Raw genomic sequence first — 24750 nt, 5'->3', positions numbered from 1 at the left:
GCCCCTTAGTTGAATAAAAATAAAATGTTAAAACTTTCAAGGGGTGAATAGTTTTTACAGGCGTTGTAGACACTAAAGCCATGCCAATCACCAGACCTCAACTCTATTCAGCTTTGGTCTGGATATTCAGGCTATCAGAGAAGGTCCTCCAGTATGCTACACCAAAACACCAAATGATGAAGTTTCTCCTGAATTCCTACTGAATCTAAGCTGAAATGCATTTAAGCTATCCTGGCTTTTAGGACTGTTTAAAATTTAAATGTTTTCAGTCTCTATTTTCCAAACGGGTCATGGAGTGGTGGAGGCTACAGCAATCACACAGGATATGCCAGTGTGTCACAGGCCACACTCACATAGATGCCTGCACAAGCCCACCTTACAATCTCTGATCTCCATAATGTGTAATCATGTTACCTCAAACATAATGTGTGCATTTTTGGGTTGCAGGTACACTAACAATGCCATCATGACCGTGGGGTCAAGGCTGTTTTATTTAAATTTTTATTCAGATAAATCACAAGTACTTCAAATTTATAAGCTGAGAACAGTCACAACATGACACAAAATGGTGCATAACAAAATATAAAGTGGGAGGAAAAAAAAAGTATGCAACATATACAAATAAGCTCACATGTATAAAGCATGTGCTAATGCAAACATTTTATTCTATAGTAAAAAAAAAAAAGGTAATTCAAATCAAGTTATACAATCAGTAGTTATACAATAAAGGCTTTCCATAAATGTACATCTTCAATCATAAATGGAATCTTAATTAAAATAATAATAAAAATATATTAATTTTATAAAGGTTATAATTTAATTTAAACTCTCATCATAATTTCAGAAAGAGGGAAATAAGGCCACTGTGATTGCTGCATTCATTGGTGAATAATTTAAAAATGACTCCAGAGTGGCACCCTGATCCTGTAGATTCTGTCTTCCTTACCCTGTGCCACCCATTAACACCACATTCCCCACAACGTCAGGGACAGAGCTCCTTAAGTCAGTTCAAGCCCGTTTTGGGACACATGACGCACTACCCAGTTTGTCACGAACTGACATTAGCATTTCCACAATTTTTACAAGGCTTGCAAGCTACTGTGAGTAATAAATGAAGAAAGAATGGGTGCACACTAAAAAAAAAAAAAAGATTCCTGTGAAAGAATATTAGAAGTTTCTAAGGAGGTAGAGTAAGGGGAAAAAGATGGCATATCATGTGGATTGAATCACCGTTCCATGCTGCATTGATTCATCGCCATGTGTCCTACCATTTTAATCTGAATCACTGCTGCTACTGCTGCTGGATGAATGCTGAAAAGACAAACCAGAAACAAACAAAATTAAAAGAATAAAGACACAGCCTCAGGATAACACATACAGTAGTGTTAAGGCTCAGTCTAAGAAGCATCCTGGCTTTACACTGACATAACAATGTTATCTTTATTTTCAAAGGCTGCAACATGTCCAGAAGGATCAATTGCAAAAAGACAGAATCTATGGTCTCGTCCAAGAAGAAAGAAGTTCCTATCTACAACATCAAAGTAACTGGTAAGAAATTCATACAAGGAAAATGTTTTAATTACTTGTGAAGCAGCCACTAAATAAAAGGTCAAGTGTCTGTGGACCTCTCTGGTTTCTATCTCTCTGATATCCAACAGATGGCGCATCCTAAACATTAGCACAACTTTCATTAATCTCATACCAAATGGTAATTAACATAGACATAGCAAATGGTCAGGCACACTGCACTGCAAAGATTAACTCAGAGGTCTGCATTGATTATTTAGATTTCAACCCCGCCTTAGACGAGTAGCGATAACATATGATGAGTAGTGCGATTATGAAATTAAAAGGAGGATCAGTTTGTCAAAAGATGCCTTCATAAAGCTCTTTGCAGTAGTACAAATCAGTATGAAGACCAAGATCAATACCTGTGTTTATCAAGTGTCTCAGAGGAGGAAAATGGTCCTAACTGCCTCAAAAGTTGTTAAGCGTGACTCAAATTTGGTGCTATTCTTAGGAGTAAGAGTAATAACACTTTATCAGATTTCCTAATTTAGATTTCCAAATTTAGGAAACTATTCCTAACATCACCAGGATTTAGGGGAGCTCATTGAACATTAGAACAATCTAGACGAGAACAGGCCATTCAGCCCAACAAAGCTCGCCAGTCCTATCCACTTGTTTCCTCCAAGAAAACATCAAGTCGAGTTTTGAAAGTCCCTAACGTCTTACTGTCTACCACACTACTTGGTAGCTTATTCCAAGTGTCTATCGTTCTTTGTGTAAAGAAAAACGTCCTAATGTTTGTGCGAAATTTACCCATAACAAGTTTCCAACTGTGTCCCCGTTTTCTTGATGAGCTCATTTTAAAATACAAGTCTCAACCCACTGGACTAATTCCCTTCATAATTTTAAACACTTCAATCATGTCACCTCTTAATCTTCTTTTTCTTAAACTGTAAAGGCTCAGCTCTTTTAGTCTTTCCTCATAACTCATGCCCTGTAGCCCTGAATCAGCCTAGTCGCTCTTCTCTGGACCTTCTCTAGTGCTGCTATGTCCTTTTTGTAGCCTGGAGACCAAAACTGCACACAGTACTCAAGATGAGGCCTCACCAGTGCATTATAAAGGTTGAGCATAACCTCCTTGGACTTGTACTCCACAGATCGTGCTATATAACCTAACATTCTGTTAGCCTTCTTAATGGCTTCTGAACACTGTTGGAAGTTGATAGCTTGGAGTCCACTATGACTCCTAAATCCTTCTCATAAGGTGTACTCTCGATTTTCCGACCGCCCATTGTGTATTCAAACCTAATATTTTTACTTCCTATGTATAATACTTTACATTTACTGACATTAAATTTCATCTGCCATAAATCTGCCCAAGCCTGTCTGCTATCCAAGTCCTTCTGTGATGATATAACGGATTCCAAATTATCTGCTAATCCACCTATCTTGGTATCATCTGCAAACTTAACCAGCTTGTTACTTATATTCCTATCTAAATCATTTATACATATTAAAATTAGCAGCTGCCCCTGCACTGCCCCCTGCTGGTCACCACTCTTAACATCGGCCAGTTCTGATGAGGTTCCTCGCACCATCACCCTCTGCTTCCTGTGTTTGAGCCAATTCTGCACCCATCTAAAAACATCACCCTGAACTCCCACTTCTTTTAACTTGATGCCCAACCTCTCATGTGGCACCTTATCAAATGCTTTCTGAAAGTCCAGATAAATAATATCATAAGCTCCACTTTGATCGTATCCTCATTGGACCGTATTGGATCGATCTTTATTTGTTCCCTGGGGGAAATTTGACATTTTACAGAAGATCTTTACATAAATACATACACACACCAGAATGACTAAAAAGTAATTAAAAAAAATATATCTGACTTGGCAGTTCCAGTGAGACACCATACAGTCATATTGCTGTTGGTATAAACAAGCCCCCATTGCATTTCTTGAAACACTTCTGCTGAATAATCTGTTGGCTGAAAATCCTCAGTGTTGGTGTGTCAGAGAGATGTGCAGTATTGTTCATAATGGCTCTAAGTTTTGCTTTCATTCTCTCCTTTATGATGACCTTCAGGGGTCCACAGTATGTCCCATAATTGTGCCTACACTTTTAAATGATCTTGTTGTTCTCTCTTTAAGTGATGTCACTAGCCCAGCACATCATACTGGCCGTCACTGAGTTGTAGAAGATGTGAAGTGTGTCATTTCCCACATTAAAGGGACACAATCTTCAATGAAAAAAGAGCTGGCTCTGTCCTTTCTTGTATAGTTCCTCTGTGTTATGAGACTAGTCCAACCCAAGACTGATGTGCACCCCCAAGTACTTGTAGGAGTGGACAACTTCTACATCCACTCACTGTGTGGTGACTGGACGTACAGGGTGTTTGATGCTGTGAAAGTCAATAACCAGTTTCTTGGTTTTGCTGATGTTAAGTTGCAGACAGTTCTGAAATTTCTCCACCTGGACCCCTTATAAATGTACACCCCATAAGTGCAGAATTGTCTGAGAATTTCTGCAAGTGACAAGGTCAGGTCAGGTTGGGGAGCAGGCAATGGTACAGCACGTTGCTACACCCAACACACTATGAAACAGCTCGGGATCCTGGTTGGCATCACCCTAGGCAGACAGGCGGCAATTCCCACCTGTCAGAAATAACCTTCTGTCTGCCGCAGCTAGGTGTTACATGGGCATCCCCATGGCCTGGTCCAGCCACTCGGGTCCTGTAAGCCGGATCACCCTCAGGGAATCGCAACACGTGGCCACAGTGCTATAACTGACGCTAGCTCACAATGCAGGTAATGTGCCTCATTCAGGACTCAGTGACACAAAGTCAAACCAGCAGTAACCAAAGATTCTCTAAAGAGACACAGTACCAAATGATTCCAGAGTTTGTCTCAGGTCACTGGATAGTGTCCTTGTCTCGCAACCATATAGCAAGACAGGAAGCACCAGGGGCCTCATGTATAACGCTGTGCGTAGAACTCGCACTATAACATGGCGTAAGCACAAAAGCCGAAATGTGCTTACGCACAGAAAAATCCAGATGTAGGAATCTGTGCGTACTCCAACTTCCACGCTTCTTCCGCTACATAAATCCCAATCAGCGTGAAAACTAACGCTCGTGCACGTGCATTATGTAACGCCCCAACTCCTCCCAGAATTACGCCTCTTTGAATATGCAAATCAATATAAATCGCCCTTAAGCTCAGCCTTCTGTGAAAAGACAATGGGGAAAGCACGGGAGAAATATAAGAATTTCAGCGAATACCAAGTGGAGGCAAAGGAAAAACATACTATTTGTTCAAATAAACCGTGGTATAATCAACAAAAGGAAGTTGATCGAGTGACATAGCGTGTTGGAGAAACTTGAAAGCTCACATTCACAAATCGCACAGTGCCGGAAATAAAAAAGAAGTCACATATCAAAGTCGCCGTGAGAAGCCGAGTTGTAAGCCCACTGTCTGAGTGTCATATGAAAGCTTATTAGGGTACAGAGAAAAAAGGAACACAGTGGGGAAAAAGCACAAAATGTCAACTTCAGTCTCGACATTTCCACTTTAATCACGTAGTTTATTTTGTCATTAAAGTAGAACATCATAAACTTCATCTTAAAATCGTTAATTAACCAGTTTCTCAAATCACATCGTAATTAAAGTAGCACGTTAAATGCTTTGTTTTGTATTTGATCTTCTATGTGCTCTATGTGTGTGAATCACTACTTGTTTCTTAAACCGGCTCTCTTCCTCCAACTGGACACAGAATCCATTACATTCGTGATATTACAGCTCTCTGAATAACTAAAATACTGAGATGTATACGTGATATCATTTTCATGATGATAGGAGTTAAAGCACGTTATTAAACATGTGTTTCACTTCGATTAAATAATTTATTGCAGCAGTACTCAGGGTGCTCATGACACAAGCATTTAACGTTTGCCGAAATTTGTCGCTGCGTTTTTAGCTGTGTTGTTATTTTCTCTTTCCGTTTTATATTGAATATATATTGGCGTGGCCGTCACTGCAGTCAGTGCTTTTCTTTCCCTAAGTAACCGATCGCCACACAATCAGCTCTGTAATAGAAGTTAAGCCATCTGTAAGCTTAGCGATTCTTCAAAACGCTTAAAGAACATTGAAATATCTTCGTAGTACATGTTTAATTATTCTATCCTTAACGACACTCCCAGTGAAGAATATAGATTATTTAAACGAAGTTAAAGTTTTATCTGTATAATTTAACAAACATATTTTGCTGCATTTCACCTTAAAAATGATATCGTCATCATATGTAAATACATTATAATTATAACTATAGTGCAAGTTTACAGTGGGGTGATTGTACTTATAAGTAGGGCTGTGCGATATGACCAAAATCTTATATCCCGATATTTCATTTCATATCCCGATATCACGATATAGTACATTTTCTTTGTATTCAGTGAATAGTTTATATAATCACCACTCCTTTTTTCATTTAAATTAAAAATCAAAAATGAGAAGTACTCAACTTGTAATTATTTCTGTTCTTTTATTTAGAACATTTGAGCAAATGTTTGACTTAGAATGTAAACATAAAATGTTAATGTATCAAATATAAAACACTTTTCAAAAACAAATTACTAAAGGCCCAATATAAAATACTGCTATATAAAATGCCTGACATAAACAAAATGTGAACTGTAGCAGCAATAACTCTCACAACATATATTAAATATAAAAGGATCAAAGCACTAACAACTAAACTATATAAGGCCAATAAACCCTTTAAACAAAATAAATACAAGTCTAACATTAACTGTCAAAACCAAATGTAAACATTGTACTTCAAACTGTAGCAGCAATAAGGCTTACGACAAAAATATATTAAATATATAATATAAAATATAATATTTTTAGGCTACATTCTAGTAAAATGTTAATTTGCACATCGTAGTGTGGCAAATCTCCGTTAATGAGTTACAGCTGATCGCCCGCGTGGGACTGGACGGCGCCGTGTTGATGCCGTCCAGCCCCAAGCACGGGGCGATCCGCGGTAACTCGTTAACGGAGATTTGCCATGTTAATGCAGTTGTGGCGTAAACGTAATTTTAACAAGATTAACGCTGACAGCAAACGCTGTAGGGAAAATTATGCCTTAAGCAAATTGTTTTGGTAGCAATTAATCTTCCAAGCTTTTAACACGCTCGTTTAAATAGTACCTTTACAACTGTAATATCCTACGTGGCCTGCCTCTCAGTTTTAAACTCTCTGCATGCTCGCTCACGTGCTTTTTGCGGAGGTGGTAGATGAGGTTTGTCGTGTTGGAGTCTGTGGTAGCGATCGGTTTGCAGCATAATTTGCACAGTACCGTTTTCTGGTCCGTGTCAGACTCTTCAAATCCAAACCATCTCCATACTACAGAGGTAGCCCCTCGTTTAGGAACAAGGTCCTTCTGTGTGGAGCTACCTGGTGTTGCCTCGTCTTCATCAGCCATGCTAGTGTGTCTGCATCCACGTGGTGGCCATCAAAACAATGAAAAAAATATTGCCGTAAACAGTTTATTTTGCGACACCACGAAACAAACGATAGCGTAATGTGCAGCAATAGACGTTTTCATATTGTCATCCGATATATATCGTTATATCGAACAGCCCTACTTATAAGTACAAACAGTTCTACAAGGAGCAATTGATTGAGTACATTTAAAGTTCTTGGGATTAAACTGTTTCTGAACCGTGAGGTATGTACAGGAAAGGCTTTAAAACGTTTTGCAGTGGCTGAGACAGCGTGTGCTTAATGCCGTATACCGATAATTCTTTTTCCGATCAGTTGCTACTGTGATTCACACTCAGATACAGTGATATAAATACTCCGAGTCGTGCAGTGAGAGTAATATGGAAAAAGATGATCCGCTGTGGCAACTCCTAACGGGAGCAGCTGAAAGAAGAAGAAGAAAAATAAGAAGAAGGTGCAGTGAGAGTAACAACGCTAAAGCAGTTATGGTATTTGGAATACTATGGCTGTTCCCTGGACCATTATATTGTTAAGAGTTAATTACAATCAGATGCGTTACACTAATAAACAATATGCTGTTAGTTTCTGTGTATTTATAAAGCCGCGTCATGAAAATAATGAGTAACCACACAGGAACAGTAGCACTGCTTTGACGCTGGGTGCCGCCAGTCTGCAAAACCGAGTGGACAACTTGCGTACGACAAGGCATGAGGTACCGTGGAAAAGTGCGTGGCTTTACGCCAAGTGTAGGTTTTAAACATCGCGATTTGAACGTGGAAAAGGTCTTACGCAACATTTCTATGCGTACGCACCGTTTATACATGAGGCCCCAGGACTCTAAAGACTTGGACCTTTGTCCTTTTGCAGAGCTATCGACCTCATGATAAACCCCTACCCCTCTCCCATCCCATGCTCTCCTAGCCAGCGCAGCTTAGTAAAGATATCCCCCATGGCCAGAATAATTAGTTCTGTCCTACCCCATCCTTGCTTCTTCCCCAGGTTTGACTAATAAACTGCATTATCTGGCTCACATTTTCCTTTTTAATACTTTGTCATACTTTATAATACTTTGAGTGCAAGTGCATTCAGGGGTAACTGGCTGACAGACAACTCCGCAACAGACAGCTCGGAGAAAGGACAACTCGGCGACATCGTTTACCAGTTAGGTAATAGTTAGTTTCAAAGAGATTTTTTAATGATATTTAAATGACAACAAAGTAGGGTGCCAGAAAATCCACAGAATCACCTCCTTTATGAGAGTCCCAATACGTTGAGAGTAAAGATATTCCTTAAGCTGTACTCACAGGTCACCTTTTGTATTCTAAATAACGTTATCATACGATTACAATCAATACAATTTATATAAAGGATTAGCAATTTTGGTTGCAGAAGATAATGTAAGATAGAGTTTGTTCCATCTGCAGAATAAAGTTTGTTCGTCAATTATATACATTTATTTTCAACATTTTAAATCACCTTGTATTTTAAATATAAATTTAAAAAAATCTCTTTGAACCGAACTATTACCTAACTGGTAAAGGATGTCGCTGACCTGTCCTTTCGTCCAGTTGCCACCGAACCTACAAAATGAGTCTCAAGCATTTTTGCAATCTTTCTGATTTTCTTTACCCAATAAGAATACATTTTCTACAATTCTTGTAATTTAAAGGAATACTCCACCCAAAAATTATTTTTTAAATATGATAACATATGTAGTTTGTAGTGAAGGTTAAAAACATTTTTAATCTCATGTTTTCATGCAGCACAACAGAGAACAGTTTGGGTCAGTTACAGTGTGCTGTGAGCTTGGGGTGATCCTGTTTCTTGGTAATTAAACGGGCAAGCTTGGTTACAGGATGCATTCTGGACACCCCGTAGGTCATAGAGATGGAGAGAGTTAAGATAATACTGAGTGCCTTTATGAATAATGTTGCACATCCTGTCTCTGACACACCAACACTGAGAAATTTAGGTCAATGAATTATTCAGCAGAAGTGTGTCAAGAAATACGATGGGTGCTCCGTTATACCAATGGCAATATGTCTGCATGATGCCTCACTGGGACTGGGACTGCCCAGTCAGATGTTTTCTTTCTTTAAATTTCCTTGCTTTACAGTCATTGTGGTGTGTTTATTTATCTACCTATTTATTAATTTATTTATTGAAAGAGCTTCTGTAAAAAGTCAAATTTCCCCCACGGACAAATAAAGTTCTGTCTATCTAGCTGTATTACTTGAGAGCGTCCCCGGGGCACCTTTGAGAGCGTCCCCTAGCTCTGTGATCATTCACAATATCTGCTATATAATAAAACCCTTTGGTCTGTGTGTTCAGTCCCTAAGAGCAATCCGATTGGTCGATTTGTCTTTGGCAATGTGACAAAAGAGGAAGCGAGACTGTGCGACCCATGAGGAGGAGTAAAGGCATAGGAGACATGCTGAGAGAGTCGTTTTCAAAGACAAAACCGAGCAGGAGGTGAGAAAGGTGCCTTGAAAATAATGACAGAGTCGGAGAGCAGGCTTTACAGGAGTACACTGGAGAGAGCGCGAGTGGCGGCTGAGACACACTCAAATACAGAGGAAAGATACTAAAAGTACGCATTGGGTAAGAGACAGCTATTTTTTTTTTTTTTTTAATTATTCTATTACCTATCTATCTTCAACAGATACAGTTGCTAGTGTATTATGTCGAGTTTGTGCTCTGCTGTGAAGAATGCATTGCGATACCAGACATTCTCTACGAACACTGTCAAGCCTTACATTACAGGTTTTTATTTTTATTTTTATTTTTTAAATATGCTTTGCTGACTGTTGGAGTTATTCGGTTATTAGGAAAAGCTGGGCACATAATGAATGATAACTCTCCTGCCATCTATGAAGTGGGAAATGAGTTCCAGTGAGAGACTATGCTTCATAAAAGACTATAACATGTACAGTACTTCTCTTCATCATTACATTCCATATAGGAATTTCACAGCCATTTCTTGTGCTCAATGTGAACAAAATTAAAAAAAAAAAAAGAATTTGATCTCTGGCCTGTGGATAAGCCAAACAAATTTTTGGGCCTACTTTAGATCCTAAAATTCTTGGCTTATCTGCGAGTATACAAGGTATGCCCAGAATCAGTGGGTATTCTGACACTTTTCTTAGTATTCTTATATTACACACTTTAGTAACTCACTCTCACTAAACTTTATAATAATAATTATAATAATAATAATAATAATAATAATAATAATAAGTTGTATTTATGTAGCACCTTTCATACACTCAAGAACACTTTACAATTCAATAAACACATTAACAACAAAACAGAAATCACATACAATTAATGATACTCATTAAAAAAAGATGTGTTTTTAACAGGAGTTTGAAATGAATAATAGATTTTTTCCTCGCAAAGAGCATTCCAAATTTCAGGGGCTATCACACTGAAAGCTCTGCCACCCATAGTCACTAGCCTGTATTCAGGTACAGTGAGTAAGTTAGCGTCCGATGATCTTAATGCATGGGCAGGAGTGTAAGGAAGCAGCAGCTCAGACAGATAATGAAGGGCTAAGGGCTTTAAAGGTGAGAAGAATACTTTTATATTTGATTCTTGAAGAATATCTAATCTCTTTAGTTTGTTAGGTCACTACTTGACAACCTCACTGTTGCTTCCATGCCAGAGTTTTAGATAGATAGATAGATAGATAGATAGATAGATACTTTATTAATCCCAAGGGGAAATTCACATAATCCAGCAGCAGTATACTGATACAAAGAAACACTATTAAATTAAATAGTAATAAAAATGAAAAGAATTAAAATAAAATTAATGTTCGCATTTACTCCCCCGGGTGGAATTGAAGAGTCGCATAGTATGGGGGAGGAACGATCTCCTCAGTCTGTCAGTGGAGCAGGACGGTGACAAAAGTCTGTCACTGAAGCTACTCCTCTGTCTGGAGATGATCCTGTTAAGTGGATGCAGTGGATTCTTCATGATTGACAGGAGTTTGCTTAATGCCCGTCGCTCTGCCACAGATGTTAAACTGTCCAACTTTAATCCTACAATGGAGCCTGCCTTCTTAACAAGTTTGTCCAGGCGTGAGGCGTCTTTCATCTTTATGCTGCCACCCCAGCACACCACCGCGTAGAAGAGGGCACTCGCCACAACTGTCTGGTAGAACATCTGCAGCATCTTACTGCAGATGTTGAAGGATGCCAACCTTCTCAGAAAGTATAGTCTGCTCTGAGCTTTCTTTAATAGAGCATCAGTATTGGCAGTCCAGTCCAATTTGTCATCCAGCTGCACTCCCAGATATTTATAGGTCTGCACCCTCTGCACACAGTCACCTCTGATGATCACAGGGTCCATGAGGGGCCTGGGCCTCCTAAAATCCACCACCAGCTCCTTGGTCTTGCTGGTGTTAAGGTGTAAGTGGTTTGAGTCGCACCATTTAACAAAGTCCTTGATTAGTTTCCTATACTACTCCTCCTGCCCACTCCTGATGCAGCCCACAATAGCAGTGTCATCAGCGAACTTTTGCACGTGGCAGGACTCCGAGTCATATTGGAAGTCTGAAGGCTGGTGCTGCCAGTACTGGAACATCTACAGGATTACAAGTTCTGACTATGCATGTCATTACAGGACACAAAATGACTGAGAACCCTTGATGAAGGGTTCCAAAATACCCATTTTACCTGGGGTGGTCAGAGGTCACTTTTTTATTATACTTGATTTGTTTCAGTTGTGCAAATTTGATTTTACCGAATCAACCCGGTATGGTGAAATCTTGTGATTGTGGGTAGGAGGGTTTATAGGTACTAACAGTTTTTTTTTTAATTTCCTAAACCTTTTTGAACCTCAGATCAGCTAAACACTCAAAAGGCTTTTATTTACATCCCTAATGTATAATGTAAAAAAAAAAAATACTGCATGCAATTTATGGATTTACATTTTCCAAAAGTAAATTATGCCACAAAAGCTCACCTTGCCATGTCTTCCATGTTTTTGGGCCTTCTTCATTTTTTTCATCTTCTTCTTCATTTTTTTGTCCATTTTGTGTGAAGCAATGGCCATACCTGCACCACCCATAACCCCAGCCATCCCTCCTGCCAGTGGATTTCCCATCCCAGGAGGGTATCCTGGGTATGGCTGGGGATGACTACCTGGATAGACACCACCCGGTGGGCCAATGTTTGGTGGAATGCTTCCAGGGTAAGAGGGTGCACTGGGTTGGCCTCCAGGGTAAGAGGGGTGTACAGGTGGAAATGGATGTTGCCCTGTGGGACCATAAGGGCCAGTAGGGTCCATGCCTGGTGGGTAAGCAGGGTTACTGCCTGGGGAATAACCAGGAGCATGACCTGGAGGATATGATGGGTTAGGGGGCATTGGACCTCCAGGGTATGGACCAGGTTGACCTGAAAGCAGAATGTGAAAAATAAGCAGTTACGATGAATATGAACTGGGTCTCATATAGCAAATAATTAGAATATTAGAACATTTGGACCTGGCCCAGGTGTTCTTTAGAGAGATTGTGTGCCCCCCTAAGGTGGCACAGGAAAAGATTTCAGGCCAGACATGTACAGATAGGTGGGACATGGTCACAAGGTGCAAGGTAAAGGGTGCACACTGTCCTGGGGCATCAATCAGAATCACTTTTATTCGCCAGTACTTCAGGTACAGGAACTAGACTTGGTAGATTTGGAGCTGCTTATAGCAGAACACAACAACATTTACAAACAACATAAATAGCACAAGTTGAAAAGAAAAACCTCATACAAAGTTAAAGAACAGTACAATTATAAAAGATGTGCAAATGATGATGTGCAAGTGAAAGTGCGAGTGTGTATGGACATGCATGCATACACACACACACCTTCATACAGTACATACAGAACTCATGAATACAATTAAGAAACCAGACTAAGTTACTGGTTTGAGAGGACTATGCCTTTGGGAAAGAAACTATTGAGGTGTCTGTTTTAGTTTTAATTTCAATTGACGTGAAGCGTTTACCAGAGGTTGGGTTGGGTGAAAGGAGTCCATGGTGATCCTTATGACATGGCTAGTGACATGAGATGTATACAGGTCTGCAGGAGATGGAAGAGCACAGCTTATTATTTTCTCAGCAGACCTCACAACATGCTGAAATTAAATTTTTGGAGTGTGCTGTTGCGGACTGAAACCAGACAACAATGGAGAATGTGATTACACTTTCAAAGATGGCTTTGTAAAACTGAGCTAGGATTGGCTGGGAAATATTTAATTTCTTTAGTTGGCGTAAGAAGTACAATCGCTGTTGTGGCTGTTTAGTGATGGAAGTGGTGTTAATATCCCAGCTGAGTGTGCCAGTCATAGTTGTGCCCAATATTTTGAAGGATGTCACCATATTAATTGCAGAATCATTAATTTCTAGTGGGAGACGTAAATTCTATTTGTGAAAGTCACTATCATGGAGGACTAGGTTCTTTTAATGTAACACGCCCGTAGCATATGGCGGTGTAAGAATAGGAACGGAAAACAGTGAGAAAGGAATTCAGAAATCAAGAAGAAAGAAACACTTCTTGAAAGACACAGTTGTAAATAGGTGTTTTGCTGGAGACGACAGATAATGAGTCAAAAGATCTAACCCTAGAAAAAGCCACGTACAACAATAGTTTTGCTGCATGTATCTTGGACTTCCTGGAAATGTGGACGGTAATATGATCATTTTGCCTACATGTACTTTGTTATTTTCAGCCTTTGCTTGTAGTGCATCTCATAGTCCTTTGTATTGTTCCACGCGGAGATCTTGTTGTTGTAATCTGAGATAGCTGGGATGCGCACCCTCCGTTTTAACATACGCATCTACGACGTACTGTTGGAATCGTTTGCCGCTGGAATGCAAAATACTAAATGTTATTCCTCATTGATAATCTGTACGCATAAAATTGGCATTGAGTAAGCCTGATTCGGTTGGCGGTTATTTTATCTGGAACATGTTGTAAATCTTTGTGCCAGCCAATGTCTCCGTAATGGAATAAAAGTGGGTAAACCATAGGATCGCAATTTATATTGAGCGTGGAAATCTGATTGCAAGAGTTGCTTTTGGGATAGATGAAAATGTCCCTTTCAGCAGGGGTTTCTCCATCTCCTCCAACGAAAATCGCTGCAACATCGGTGTGACATGTCGGGGTGTTGTATTGTGGTAAATCTTGCCCAGGGTTTTCCTTAAAAACCATTCATACAGATGCTGTTGGATTGGACTGAGCGATTTCATGCATGTGTTTGTATGATTTAGAGAAGGGGTTGATGGTTCTGAGCATGGAATCTAGCTGGAGAAGTAAATTTTCACTGCATGCAGAGTTTGCTTTATTTTGTAAGCGTACTTCAGTAGCTTGCGCTGTGTCAAAAACATACAAATGTTCATATCCTGGAGAGGTAGAAGTGTTAGTGTATAGTGGAGAGATTTGGTGATAAATTTGCCCATGTATTTTAAAACAGTATGGTCTGTGGCCAGGAGGTTGAGTTATGTGTGCACCCACGGAAGCAAACACTAGAGAAGAGTTGTATTCTCGAATGCGTTCCCGATAATTTTTACCTTCTGATGTTTGCTGTGTAAGAAGCTGTTGTAAAGACACAGGTGGCTCCTGCAAAGGTGGTAAAGCTACTTTACCGTCGTGGCAGCACCTCGAGTACTTGTTGGATGTATTACACTCAGCAGGCCAGTATAGTGCATGACAGTGTTTGCACTGCTGGTCTGGAGTCCCAATGTTGTACTCTTGGACGGGAAGACAGGAATGAGGTGAAGAATTACCTGTGGTAACAGGAAGAGGATTGTGTATATGTCTGCTGAGACTGCGTTGGTTTGAAAATGTTGTTTTGCAGATGTCGCATTGCAAGAGTTGTAAAGGAGTTTTGTTGTGTTTACAACAACAACAACATTTATTTATATAGCACATTTTCATACAAAAAGTAGCTCAAAGTGCTTTACATAATGAAGAATAGAAAAATAAAAGACACAGTAAGAAAATAAGTCAACATTAATTAACATAGAATAAGAGTAAGGTTTAATGGCCAGGGTGGACAGAAAAAAAACTCCAGACGGCTGGAGAAAAAAATAAAATCTGTAGGGATTCCAGTCCATTAGTTTGTTAAATAAATTAAATGTGCTGGTCAACGTTTTCCTTGAAAATTCATTCCATTAATTTAGTCAGACAATCCTGTGTAGTGAACTTCTTGTTGTATTTCTGGCACTCCTACAGTTGTTGGGAAGAATGCCTTTTCTTATGTTTAGCAAGTGAGGTTTGTGTTTGAAATGTTTTGTTGCAGGAATTGCACTGGGAGAATATGTCACTGGAGTGGGAGTCAGGTAATTTTTCAGTGGAGTGAATTTTTGTGTGTTTGTGAAGATAGTTCTGCATTGTGAAACATTTTGTGCAAGTGTGACACTGAAACAATTTGTCATTGCAGTGAATGTTCTTGTGTTTGGCAAGGTTGGGTTTTGTTTTGAAAGGTTTACTACAAATGTCACAGAGGAAGGTTGTACCAGTAGATGAAACTGTAGTGCTTTGTGGAAGAGAAGAAAGACTGGAGGACTGATGTGTTGGTGTTAGCAGACATTATATGCTGCTGTGGAGACATGATCGGAATCGGTAGGAGGGCTTCATAGTGGCCATTGTCCAGTTGTCCTGAGTACAGAAGGTAAATGAAGAGTGTATTTCCAGAATTGTAAATGCAAGGCAGGATGTTGGAGTTGTGTTTGAAGTAAATGACAATGGTAGCATGGAGAATCTCTGAAAGAGCTTGAATTTCAGCTTCACCACCATAAACACCAGATGTTGCCATGTATTGATAGTACTCCCGATTTCTTGGGATAACTCGATATGCATTGGAAAGAACAGGAAGAACGTCTCCAAATCTGTCCCAACGTGATGCAACGAAATCTACTGCCTTATGTCATAGTGAGAGTGCATTGCCTTCGTCAACCATTTGTGTCAAGTAATAACCCACTGACAGGAACAGGCAGTTGCCGGATCCCGGAATAGAGATGACGTCGTACAAAAACCCGTCAACAGAGAAGATACTGTCGTTCATTTTATAACAAAGGCTTAGGAAACAACCGTCGCAGTATAACGAATATAGCAAGGTATTTGAGAGGCCGCAGGCAGCGTGGGGAAGGGTTTGGAAGAGGACAAATAGTAATTGAGAAATGCCATGTCGGTTGCATGTGGGCGGGACCGGTTTTGAAGAAGAGCCACAGGCAGCGTGGGGAACGGTTTGGAAGAGGACGAATAGGAATTAAGAAATGCCGTGTCGGCTGCGTGTGGGCAGGACCGGTTTTGAAATGGAAGCAGGACGAACCAGAAGAGAAATATATATATATATATATATATATATATATATATATATATATAAGAGATGTATGATGGAATGGAAATGAGATTGTGATACCGGCAACACAACATGGCTAGCGAGGACCTTTTATGTCATGTTTTACTTTTATTTCATGTTGCTCTTTGTGTCAAACAGAATTTAAATGCAAGTATTCTTCAGTTGGACAATGAGCCCCATCTTAGCGAGGACATGTGGCTTTGCATGGAAAGAATTTGGGAAAGAGGTCTTTTTTTAACATTGTGTTACAGATCGTCAAATACACACAGTAATTTCAATGCACATCTTTTCAGTAATATTAAAAAGGCAAATTTACAGGGGGATATTATAGTTATGGGGGACTTTATACTACACACATGACCATCATCATCAAGTTCTTCCATGTGATCCCTGAATACCATGAGGACTGATTGAGGTCATTTATGTTAGGTAGAATGCCTAGAGGTTGCTGGGTGGTCTCGTGGCCTGGAACCCCTGCAGATTTTTTTTTTTCCAGTCGTCAGGTGTTTTTTTTTTTTTCTGTACTCCCTGGCCATCGGACCTTACTTTAATTCTATGTTAATATTGCCTAATTTTATTTTTTATACATTTTGTCTTTTCTTCATCAGGTAAAGCACTTTGAGCTACATCATTTGTATGAAAATGTGCTATAGAAATAAATGTTGTTGTTGTACCCAAAAATTAACTGGTATAACCTTGCAAATACTGGAACACACGAGCAGTAGTTTTAGAAGTAATCAGTGACTGTTTTTTAACACGGTATATTAAAAGCACCAACATGGGGTGAAGCCTATTTTTGTAATAATCAGAAAAGAATGGAGGGTGAAGAGGTGATAGAACCACTAGGGTCAAGTGACCATAACATAATTCTCAGTGTTTTTGAACAGTGCAGATGCAAAGATTAAAACTGACAAGTTTAGTGGGGCTCATTTTTAGCAGATGTGGCAAAGTCTAAGGAGAATAGGCTAGGATAAGCTTTTAAGTGTGGAGACAGTCGAGGAGTAGTGGAACAGGTTTAAAAATGTTTTACATATAATGCAGGACAGGTACATATCTAAATTTGGAATTACTAGGTAATCTGAAACTTCGCAGCAGGTTAAAAAAAAAGTTGTAAAAGAAACTGCAAAGGAAAAAACAGACTAATAAGGCATATAAGACTAATAACGCCAATGTCAATCGTTGGGCGTATGAAAACATGAGGGCAACCATAAAGGATATCAGGGAGGCTAAAAGGCAGTTGGAGAGGAGGAATATAGCAGGTAAGTCGAAAGATGACCCAAAGAGATTCTTATAGTATTTTAGTAGTAAAAGAACACACAAGGAGGAGGTAAAGTGCATCAGGAATAGTAAAGTGGAGTTAAAAAATACAATGAAATAGCAGATGTTCTAAACTCACATTTTTATGAGATCTTCACATATGAGGAAGTGGATAACTTCTCATTGGTAACAGGGATTAATAAGGAGGTACTGAGTGATTTGTAAATTGCAGAGAGAGAAGAGCTGCTCAGATTAAATAGGCTGAAATCAAACAAATGTTCAGGACCAGATAATATTTACCCTCGAGTGTTAAGGATATTAGCGAGGACATATTTAAATCCTTGACACATATTTTTTGGAAGTCACTGAGCACTGGGTATATTCCAAAGGACTGAAAAATAGAAATATTATCCTGCTATATAAAAAGGGTGACTGGGCAGACCCAAGCAACTACAGGCCAGTAAACCTAGCTTGCATCACAGGTAAATTAATGGAAGGAATTATCAAGGAAAAGGTTGACTAGCACATGGCACGAACAGGAGTTTTACTGAACAGTCAGCATGGGTTCAAATGAGGGATGTCATGTTTTACCAACATGCTGGAAATCTTTCAGGAGGAAACCAAAGGATATGATCAAAGTGGACTTTCAGCAAGCATTTGATAAGGTGCCACATGAAAGGTTGGGCACCTTTCCCATGCATCTCACAGAGTCTCAGAAAGAACAGCAGGGTATATATAACATTAGATACAAATATTTTCTGCATAGAACACTAAAACAGATAAATACAGGATATACAAGCATTAAATAAAATAAAAGCTAATAAAGCAGAGTAAAAAAACTAAATTCAATACTAAAAAGAAAAGCCTGAACAAATAATTTGTGATATGACACACATACAAATTATCCTGAACATCTGGACAGAGAGGTAAACTAAAAGAAGGGGAAGAATGTCACGTTCAGTTAAAAGCCTTCTGGAACAGATGAGTTAAAAGTTGTTTTTTCCTTCCATCCATTATCCAACCCGCCGAAAACCGAACACAGGGTCACGGGAGGTCTGCTGGAGCCAATCCCAGCCAACACAGGGCACAAGGCAGGAACCAATCCCGGGCAGGGTGCCAACTCACCGCAGGATACACACAAACACACCAAGCACACACTAGGGCCAATTTAGAATCGCCAATCCACCTAACCTGCATGTCTATGGACTGTGGGAGGAAACCGGAGCGCCCAGAGGAAACCCACGGAGACACGGGGAGAACATGCAAACTCCACGCAGGGAGGACCCGGGAAGCGAACCCGGGTCTTCTAACTGAGAGGCAGCATTGCTACCACTGTGCCACCGTGCCGCCCAAGTTGTTTTTTAAAAGAGTGAATTAAGGCAGCTGATCTAATTAATTTTGGGAGGTCATTCCAAAGTCTGGGTGCTATGGAGCTGAAGGCCCTGTCACCCACAGAGCGCAGATTAATGTGGGGCACAACAAGACTACCAGAATAACAGGACCTTGGCGGGTGAATAGGAGTATAGTGATGGAGAAGGTCACTGGTGCAGTTGGTGCAAGGCCATTTAAAGCTTTGTGGGTTATTAACAGAATTTTATATTTCGGTCCTGTAAGACACAGGGAGCCAGTAAAGGCACAGCAGGATGGACGTTATGTTGGTGGTTCGTGTAATGACTCTTGCAGCAGAGATTTGAATCAACTGAAGCTGTGCTATAAGATTAGAATGGTCACCTGCCAGTAGGGAGTTACAATAAAGGATAAAGGATGTGATAAAAGCATGGCCAAGTTTATTGGCATTAGGAAAGGAAACGAAAGAGCAAATATGGAATATGTAATGGAGGTGGAAGTAAGAAAGTTTCTTAATGTGGTTTATGTGGTCGGAATAAGAAAGGGAGGAATCAAAAATGACACCGTGATAACTTGAATTAGAAGACGGTCTGATGAGATCATCATCAAGAGTGACTGAGAAGGAGATCATTTTCTTAAGTTGCATTTATTTGAAGGACTTTTCAGTTTTGTTGCAATTTATTTTAAAGAGTACTGCTCCATTCAGGTTTTAATTTTACTGAGGCAAGTTGTATGTAGATGGGTGCAAAACTGGCTCAGACACCAGAAGCAGAGGGTGATGGTACGAGGAACCCGTCTGAATTTTGCTATGGCTGTTATTTTTTAAAATTAAATATTTATATATTTAGATAGATAATATTATTTATCTATGACTAGCAGGAGTACCCGGCGTTGCCCAGGAATCTATAATCAGTGAATTTCCCAAATGACAGAAACAGAACATAGAAACAGAACAAACAGTTTTCTGATTCACAGTTTATTGTAAGTTCCTCTACTCTGGATTCTGTGTGCTGTGGCATTTCAGACACCCTTGAAATAGACTTTCTTCAGGTATCTGAAGTGGACCTTCCAATTCTACGTCTTTTTTTCGGTGGAATGGCTATATTAGCGGAAAGCAGGACAATTATAATGTGTTACATGGTATTACATATGGAATAAGCACCACAGTGAGATTAATTTACGTTATTTACAATGTGTTGGAAAGTGAACAAATAGCACCAGTCAGTCAGAAAGAGCAACACTGAAATCGAACTGTGAGTCGGAAAGCGAGTAAATAGCACTACAAATACGGAAAGCCAGTGAGAAAGAGTAGCACTGAAACCGTAATGGGAAAAATGCCAGGGAGGGTTGCTCCGTTTGTAAAGAGCGTCTGTGTTGAACCGTAATGCTATCTAACAGACGTTGGCGATGGTAACTACAGGGAGAAGTGACATACAACCGGTGCTGCATTTGGATAAAATGGTGGGGGAAGGATGCTGTCATTTAAAGGCAAGTCTCTGTTCAAACGTGCTGCCATATAACGGACGTTGGCGAATGAAACAGAGCACTATCAGTGCTTGTGGGAGTGTGACATGCGGAAACGCGGGTGTGTCAACCGGTCACGCACACTGGGTCGGTCACGTTTTACATCCATATGGCAGTTCTTCACCAGATCAAAGCAGTCGGCCTTCTCATACAGTACTTGGACATTTCCGCTATCTATTGGCAAACATGGGTAAAGAGCAATGCACAGAGACCAAAGTTGCTGTAAGATGGCGCCGTGGTGAACGTCTCTTGCAACGTGCGGCCATCTTGTTGATGATAAGTACGGGGGCGTGCACTGAACGTTGTGTCGGTGAAAAGGTGCCCTGCGGTTCACCACAAACATTTTTCCAAACCAAACATACCCCACGACCTTCTCCTAGTCACAAAGGAGCTGCATCCCCAGTTTGGTGCCGATCGGATGCCCGGTGCAGATTTGCATGGCGGACAAACAAACATACATACATAGACTCTGCTTTATATATTAGATTTGGATAGGAATATAAATAACATGCTGATTAAGTTTGCAGATGATACCAAGCTAGGAGGATTGGCAAAAAATTCAGAATCTGTTGAATCATTACAGGGGGACTTGGACAGCATACAGGCTTGGGGGCAATTGTGGCAGATGATTTAAGGAAATTTAAGTAAATTTCAAGTATTACATATAGGAAGTAAAAATGTGAGGTCTAAAAATCAAAAGTACACCTTATGAGAAGGATTTAGGAGTCGTAGTGGACTCTAAGACAGTGTTCAGAAGCCATTAAGATGGCTAACAGAATGTCAGGTTATATAGCGCCTTGATATGTGGAGTACAAGTCACAGTTCTGCTCAAGCTTTATAACACACTAGTGAGGCCTCATCTGGAGTCCGGTGTGCAGTTTTGATCTCCAGGCTATAAAAAGGACATAACAGCACTAGAATAGGTTCAGAGAAGAGAAGCTAGGCTGACTCAGGGCTACAGGGGATGAGTTATGAGGAAAGATTAAAAGAGCTGAGCCTTGACAGTTTAATAAAAAGAAAATTAAGAAGAGACCTGACTGAAGTGTTTAAAAACATAAATAGTATTAGTCCAGCAGATTGAGACTGTGACTAGGACAGCTGGACACTTGTTAAGGGTAACTTTCACACAAACATTAGGAAGTTTTTCTTTACACAAAGAACGGCAGACACATGGAATAAGTGACCAAGTAGTGTGGTAGACAGTAAGACTTTAGGGTCTTTTAAAACTAGACCTGACGTTTTAAGAATTAAGTCAATAAGACTGGCGAGCTTTGTCGGCCTGAATGGTCTGTTCTCATTAAAAGATTGTTCTAATATTCTAATTTGTTATAATTAAAAAACAAACCATGAAAAGATTAAAAAAGAAAAAAAAAACTACTCACCTTGATTTGGATTCCACATTTTGATTATTCAGACTGTGTAACTAAAAAAAAAAAAAGAGATAAAAGACATGTAAGTTTTTGTGAATAAAAGAAATTTGGAGATGAAAAATGTGTCAAGTGAGCTATGCGAGATCCTGTGTAGTCCCAGTGCCAAAGAAAGGGCGTTCCAGTGACCCCAAGGACTTACTGGGTCTTAATGTATACATCATGAAGTCTTTTGAGAGGCTGGTCCTGCAACAGCTTCTACCCCGGTATCAGAACTTAGCAAAACGACACCTTTAATTGGCTAAATGAACAAATTACAATATGCAAGCTTTCAAGGCAATTGAGGCCCCTTTTTCAGGCAGGTTATATTATATAATAACCTCCCTGAAGAAGGGGCTTCAGTTGCCCTGACAGCTGAAATAAAGGGCAGCTAATGTAATAAACAAACTAGCCTCCGTCAATGGACCAATCGCAGGAAAAACCAGCAGCCAATGTGGCCCACAAGGACTAGAAACTGGAGTAACTGTTGAAAAATGTCCTTTTGATATTAGTGATGTTAAACAAGTTGAAAAACATTTTACTAAGGAAACAAGAATTGTTCATGCTGGGCCTTTTTTCCCCATTTGCATTCATATGATAGATAGATAGATAGATAGATAGATAGATAGATAGATAGGATAGATAGGATAGATAGGATAGATAGGATAGATAGGATAGATAGGATAGATAGGATAGATAGGATAGATATTTGTCATGGAATTAAACTGAAAATTGTTAACATATGGATCAGAACCCTATTTCCCTATTTAATCTCGCAAGATTATTTTTCTGTAACTGGCCTGATCAAGTTTTCAGTTGCTGATAACCTCATTAAATGAGCATTCTTATTTTGGGATATTAAATCTGAATACAGAGGGGACTGGGCGGTCTCTTGGTCTGGAACCCCTACAGATTTTATTTTTTTTCTCCAGCCTTTGGAGTTTTTTTTTGTTTTCTGTCCACCCTGGCCATCGGACCTTACTCTTATTCTATGTTAATTAATGTTGACTTATGTTTATCTTTTATTGTGTCTTCTATTTCTCTATTCATTTTGTAAAGCACTTTGAGCTACATTTTTTTGTATGAATATGTGCTATATAAATAAATGTTGATTGATTGATTGATACAACCGACACATAATCCTAACCGGTCTCAAACTGTTTGGCAGGAGATCTTTAAGAATTTTAACTTAAAGCTATACTTAAGTCTGTTCAGCCCCCATCGAAGGTGGGCATATGCCAATGACATGTCCTCCTGCTCTCCACAACATGAGATTCTCAATTCAGTATGAGTCAAACAGAGACCACAGCCTATCGTGGTCTGAGCACTGAAAAAGCCCTGAACAGGGAACCAGTCCACTCACACACCGACATGTTAATTTTCTAACTTGAATTTCTCTGGGATGCTTGGGAGGAACCATCACCCACCCACCCGACCTTCGCCCTGGGAGACATTGGGTATCCACACAAGTACCAGCTCCTGGATTAGATCCCGCCTTTACCTTCTTTATGCTATTATAAACTCCAGCTCCTCACAAGTTGTCCAAAAAAATTAGTTTAAAAATGTAACATTGAACATATGATTTGAAGGTCACTGCTGTCACACGAGCAAAGAGCTCGGAAGAATTCCCTGACATTTGCGTTGCCACACCTTTTGATTTGCATGCAGATTTGAAAAATCGGTTTCTGCAAAATAAACACAAGTACATGTAAACATCTGCCACCTTTGGCCAGATTAACACTTTGTTATCAGCTGGGCCTTAACACTCGTGCTACGCCTTCAGATAACTGACCTTGCGTTGTAACCAGGCAGAGCTTTCCTGCTAATCAATGAAAAGAGACTGCAATCAATTCAATCTTAAAAGCGAGCACTCAAGTGATGACTTTGCATGCAACCATCTTGGTTCTCTCTCACCGGTCACAAGAACAAGGTAAAGGCAAGATGATGACAGAATTTTTTATTTTCTTCCCTTACACTGGGTGGCCAATTGGCATTATGCACCTTAAGAACTTAACCCGCGTACGTCACTTTTAAGTATTTATTACTTGAGTGCACTGTGCGTGTACTGATAGACATGTTTTGTTTTATCTAAAAATCTACTTACTATTAAATTACTTTCAAAATTTGTGCAATCTGCTTGAATATGACAATTTTACAATGCTCTAAGCAATTCCACTACGACGAACGCAATATAAGACTAAACATTAATAACTGTTAACAAAGAAAGAATACCCAACTTAATTATTTAAGTGCGGGTGACTATATGAAGAGCCTCTCAATTTTTCATCACAGGAAATCACAAGGGGCCACACCTTGCTAGTCTTGATTGCACCGATCATATCTGGCAAAATCACGCACATACCAGCCCCCTCCCCTGTCTTGACTGTATAACCATCCATTTTCGAAACGACTTAAAGATCTGTTTTTTACCATAATTTTGAATGAATGCTTACCTCTCACGATCATGCAAATCATTTTAAAAATACTTCAGTTACAGGAACTACATTAATAGCATAATAAAAAGTATATAACATATTCGCTTCCTAACTGGGTCACTAAGTCCCGTGCTCACAGACCCAACATCCCAAAGCCTACCTTATTCCTCAGGCAAACTCAAAAATCAGTTTCTTTTCTTTTTGGAATTCATTAGTTAATTATAAATCGTGACATAAATAAATAACCTAAAGCTAAAACAAAACTCACCTACGGCAAGGAATACTAGGAGCTGAACGCACCACAGTTTCCACAGCATAAACAAAGTCGCATACAACTCACTGCAAACCACTACTTCCCTGTTAGATAATAGCCCGCCTTCTTTGTATCTATTGGACAACTATCCACTAAGA

General features: G+C 39.6%; 1 protein-coding gene across 1 annotated transcript; it reads right to left on the bottom strand.

Annotated features, from left to right (window-relative positions):
• Positions 1-485: 485 nt before the first annotated feature.
• LOC120524946 (proline-rich protein 13-like) lies at positions 486-24714 on the bottom strand. The gene is made up of 4 exons (XM_039746829.1): positions 24608-24714; positions 21881-21921; positions 11985-12415; positions 486-1311 (listed from the first exon to the last, which is right to left on the bottom strand). Exons 2-4 carry the CDS (start codon positions 21897-21899, stop codon positions 1273-1275), a joined length of 489 nt encoding a protein of 162 aa, XP_039602763.1. The 5' UTR covers positions 21900-21921; positions 24608-24714; the 3' UTR covers positions 486-1272.
• Positions 24715-24750: the final 36 nt, after the last annotated feature.

The sequence above is a fragment of the Polypterus senegalus genome, chromosome 3 (assembly GCF_016835505.1).
Source record: "Polypterus senegalus isolate Bchr_013 chromosome 3, ASM1683550v1, whole genome shotgun sequence".
Classification (NCBI taxonomy): domain Eukaryota; kingdom Metazoa; phylum Chordata; class Cladistia; order Polypteriformes; family Polypteridae; genus Polypterus; species Polypterus senegalus.
This window is presented reverse-complemented; position numbering and strand designations above follow the sequence as displayed.

What these genes read in the sequence shown, in the direction of transcription:
- LOC120524946 (XM_039746829.1), bottom strand. An exon ending in AACATGGAAGACATGGCAAG is followed by an intron (nt 1,312 to 11,984) that starts GTGAGCTTTTGT and finishes TTGTCTTTTCAG; the next exon opens with CATTCATCCAGCAGCAGTAG.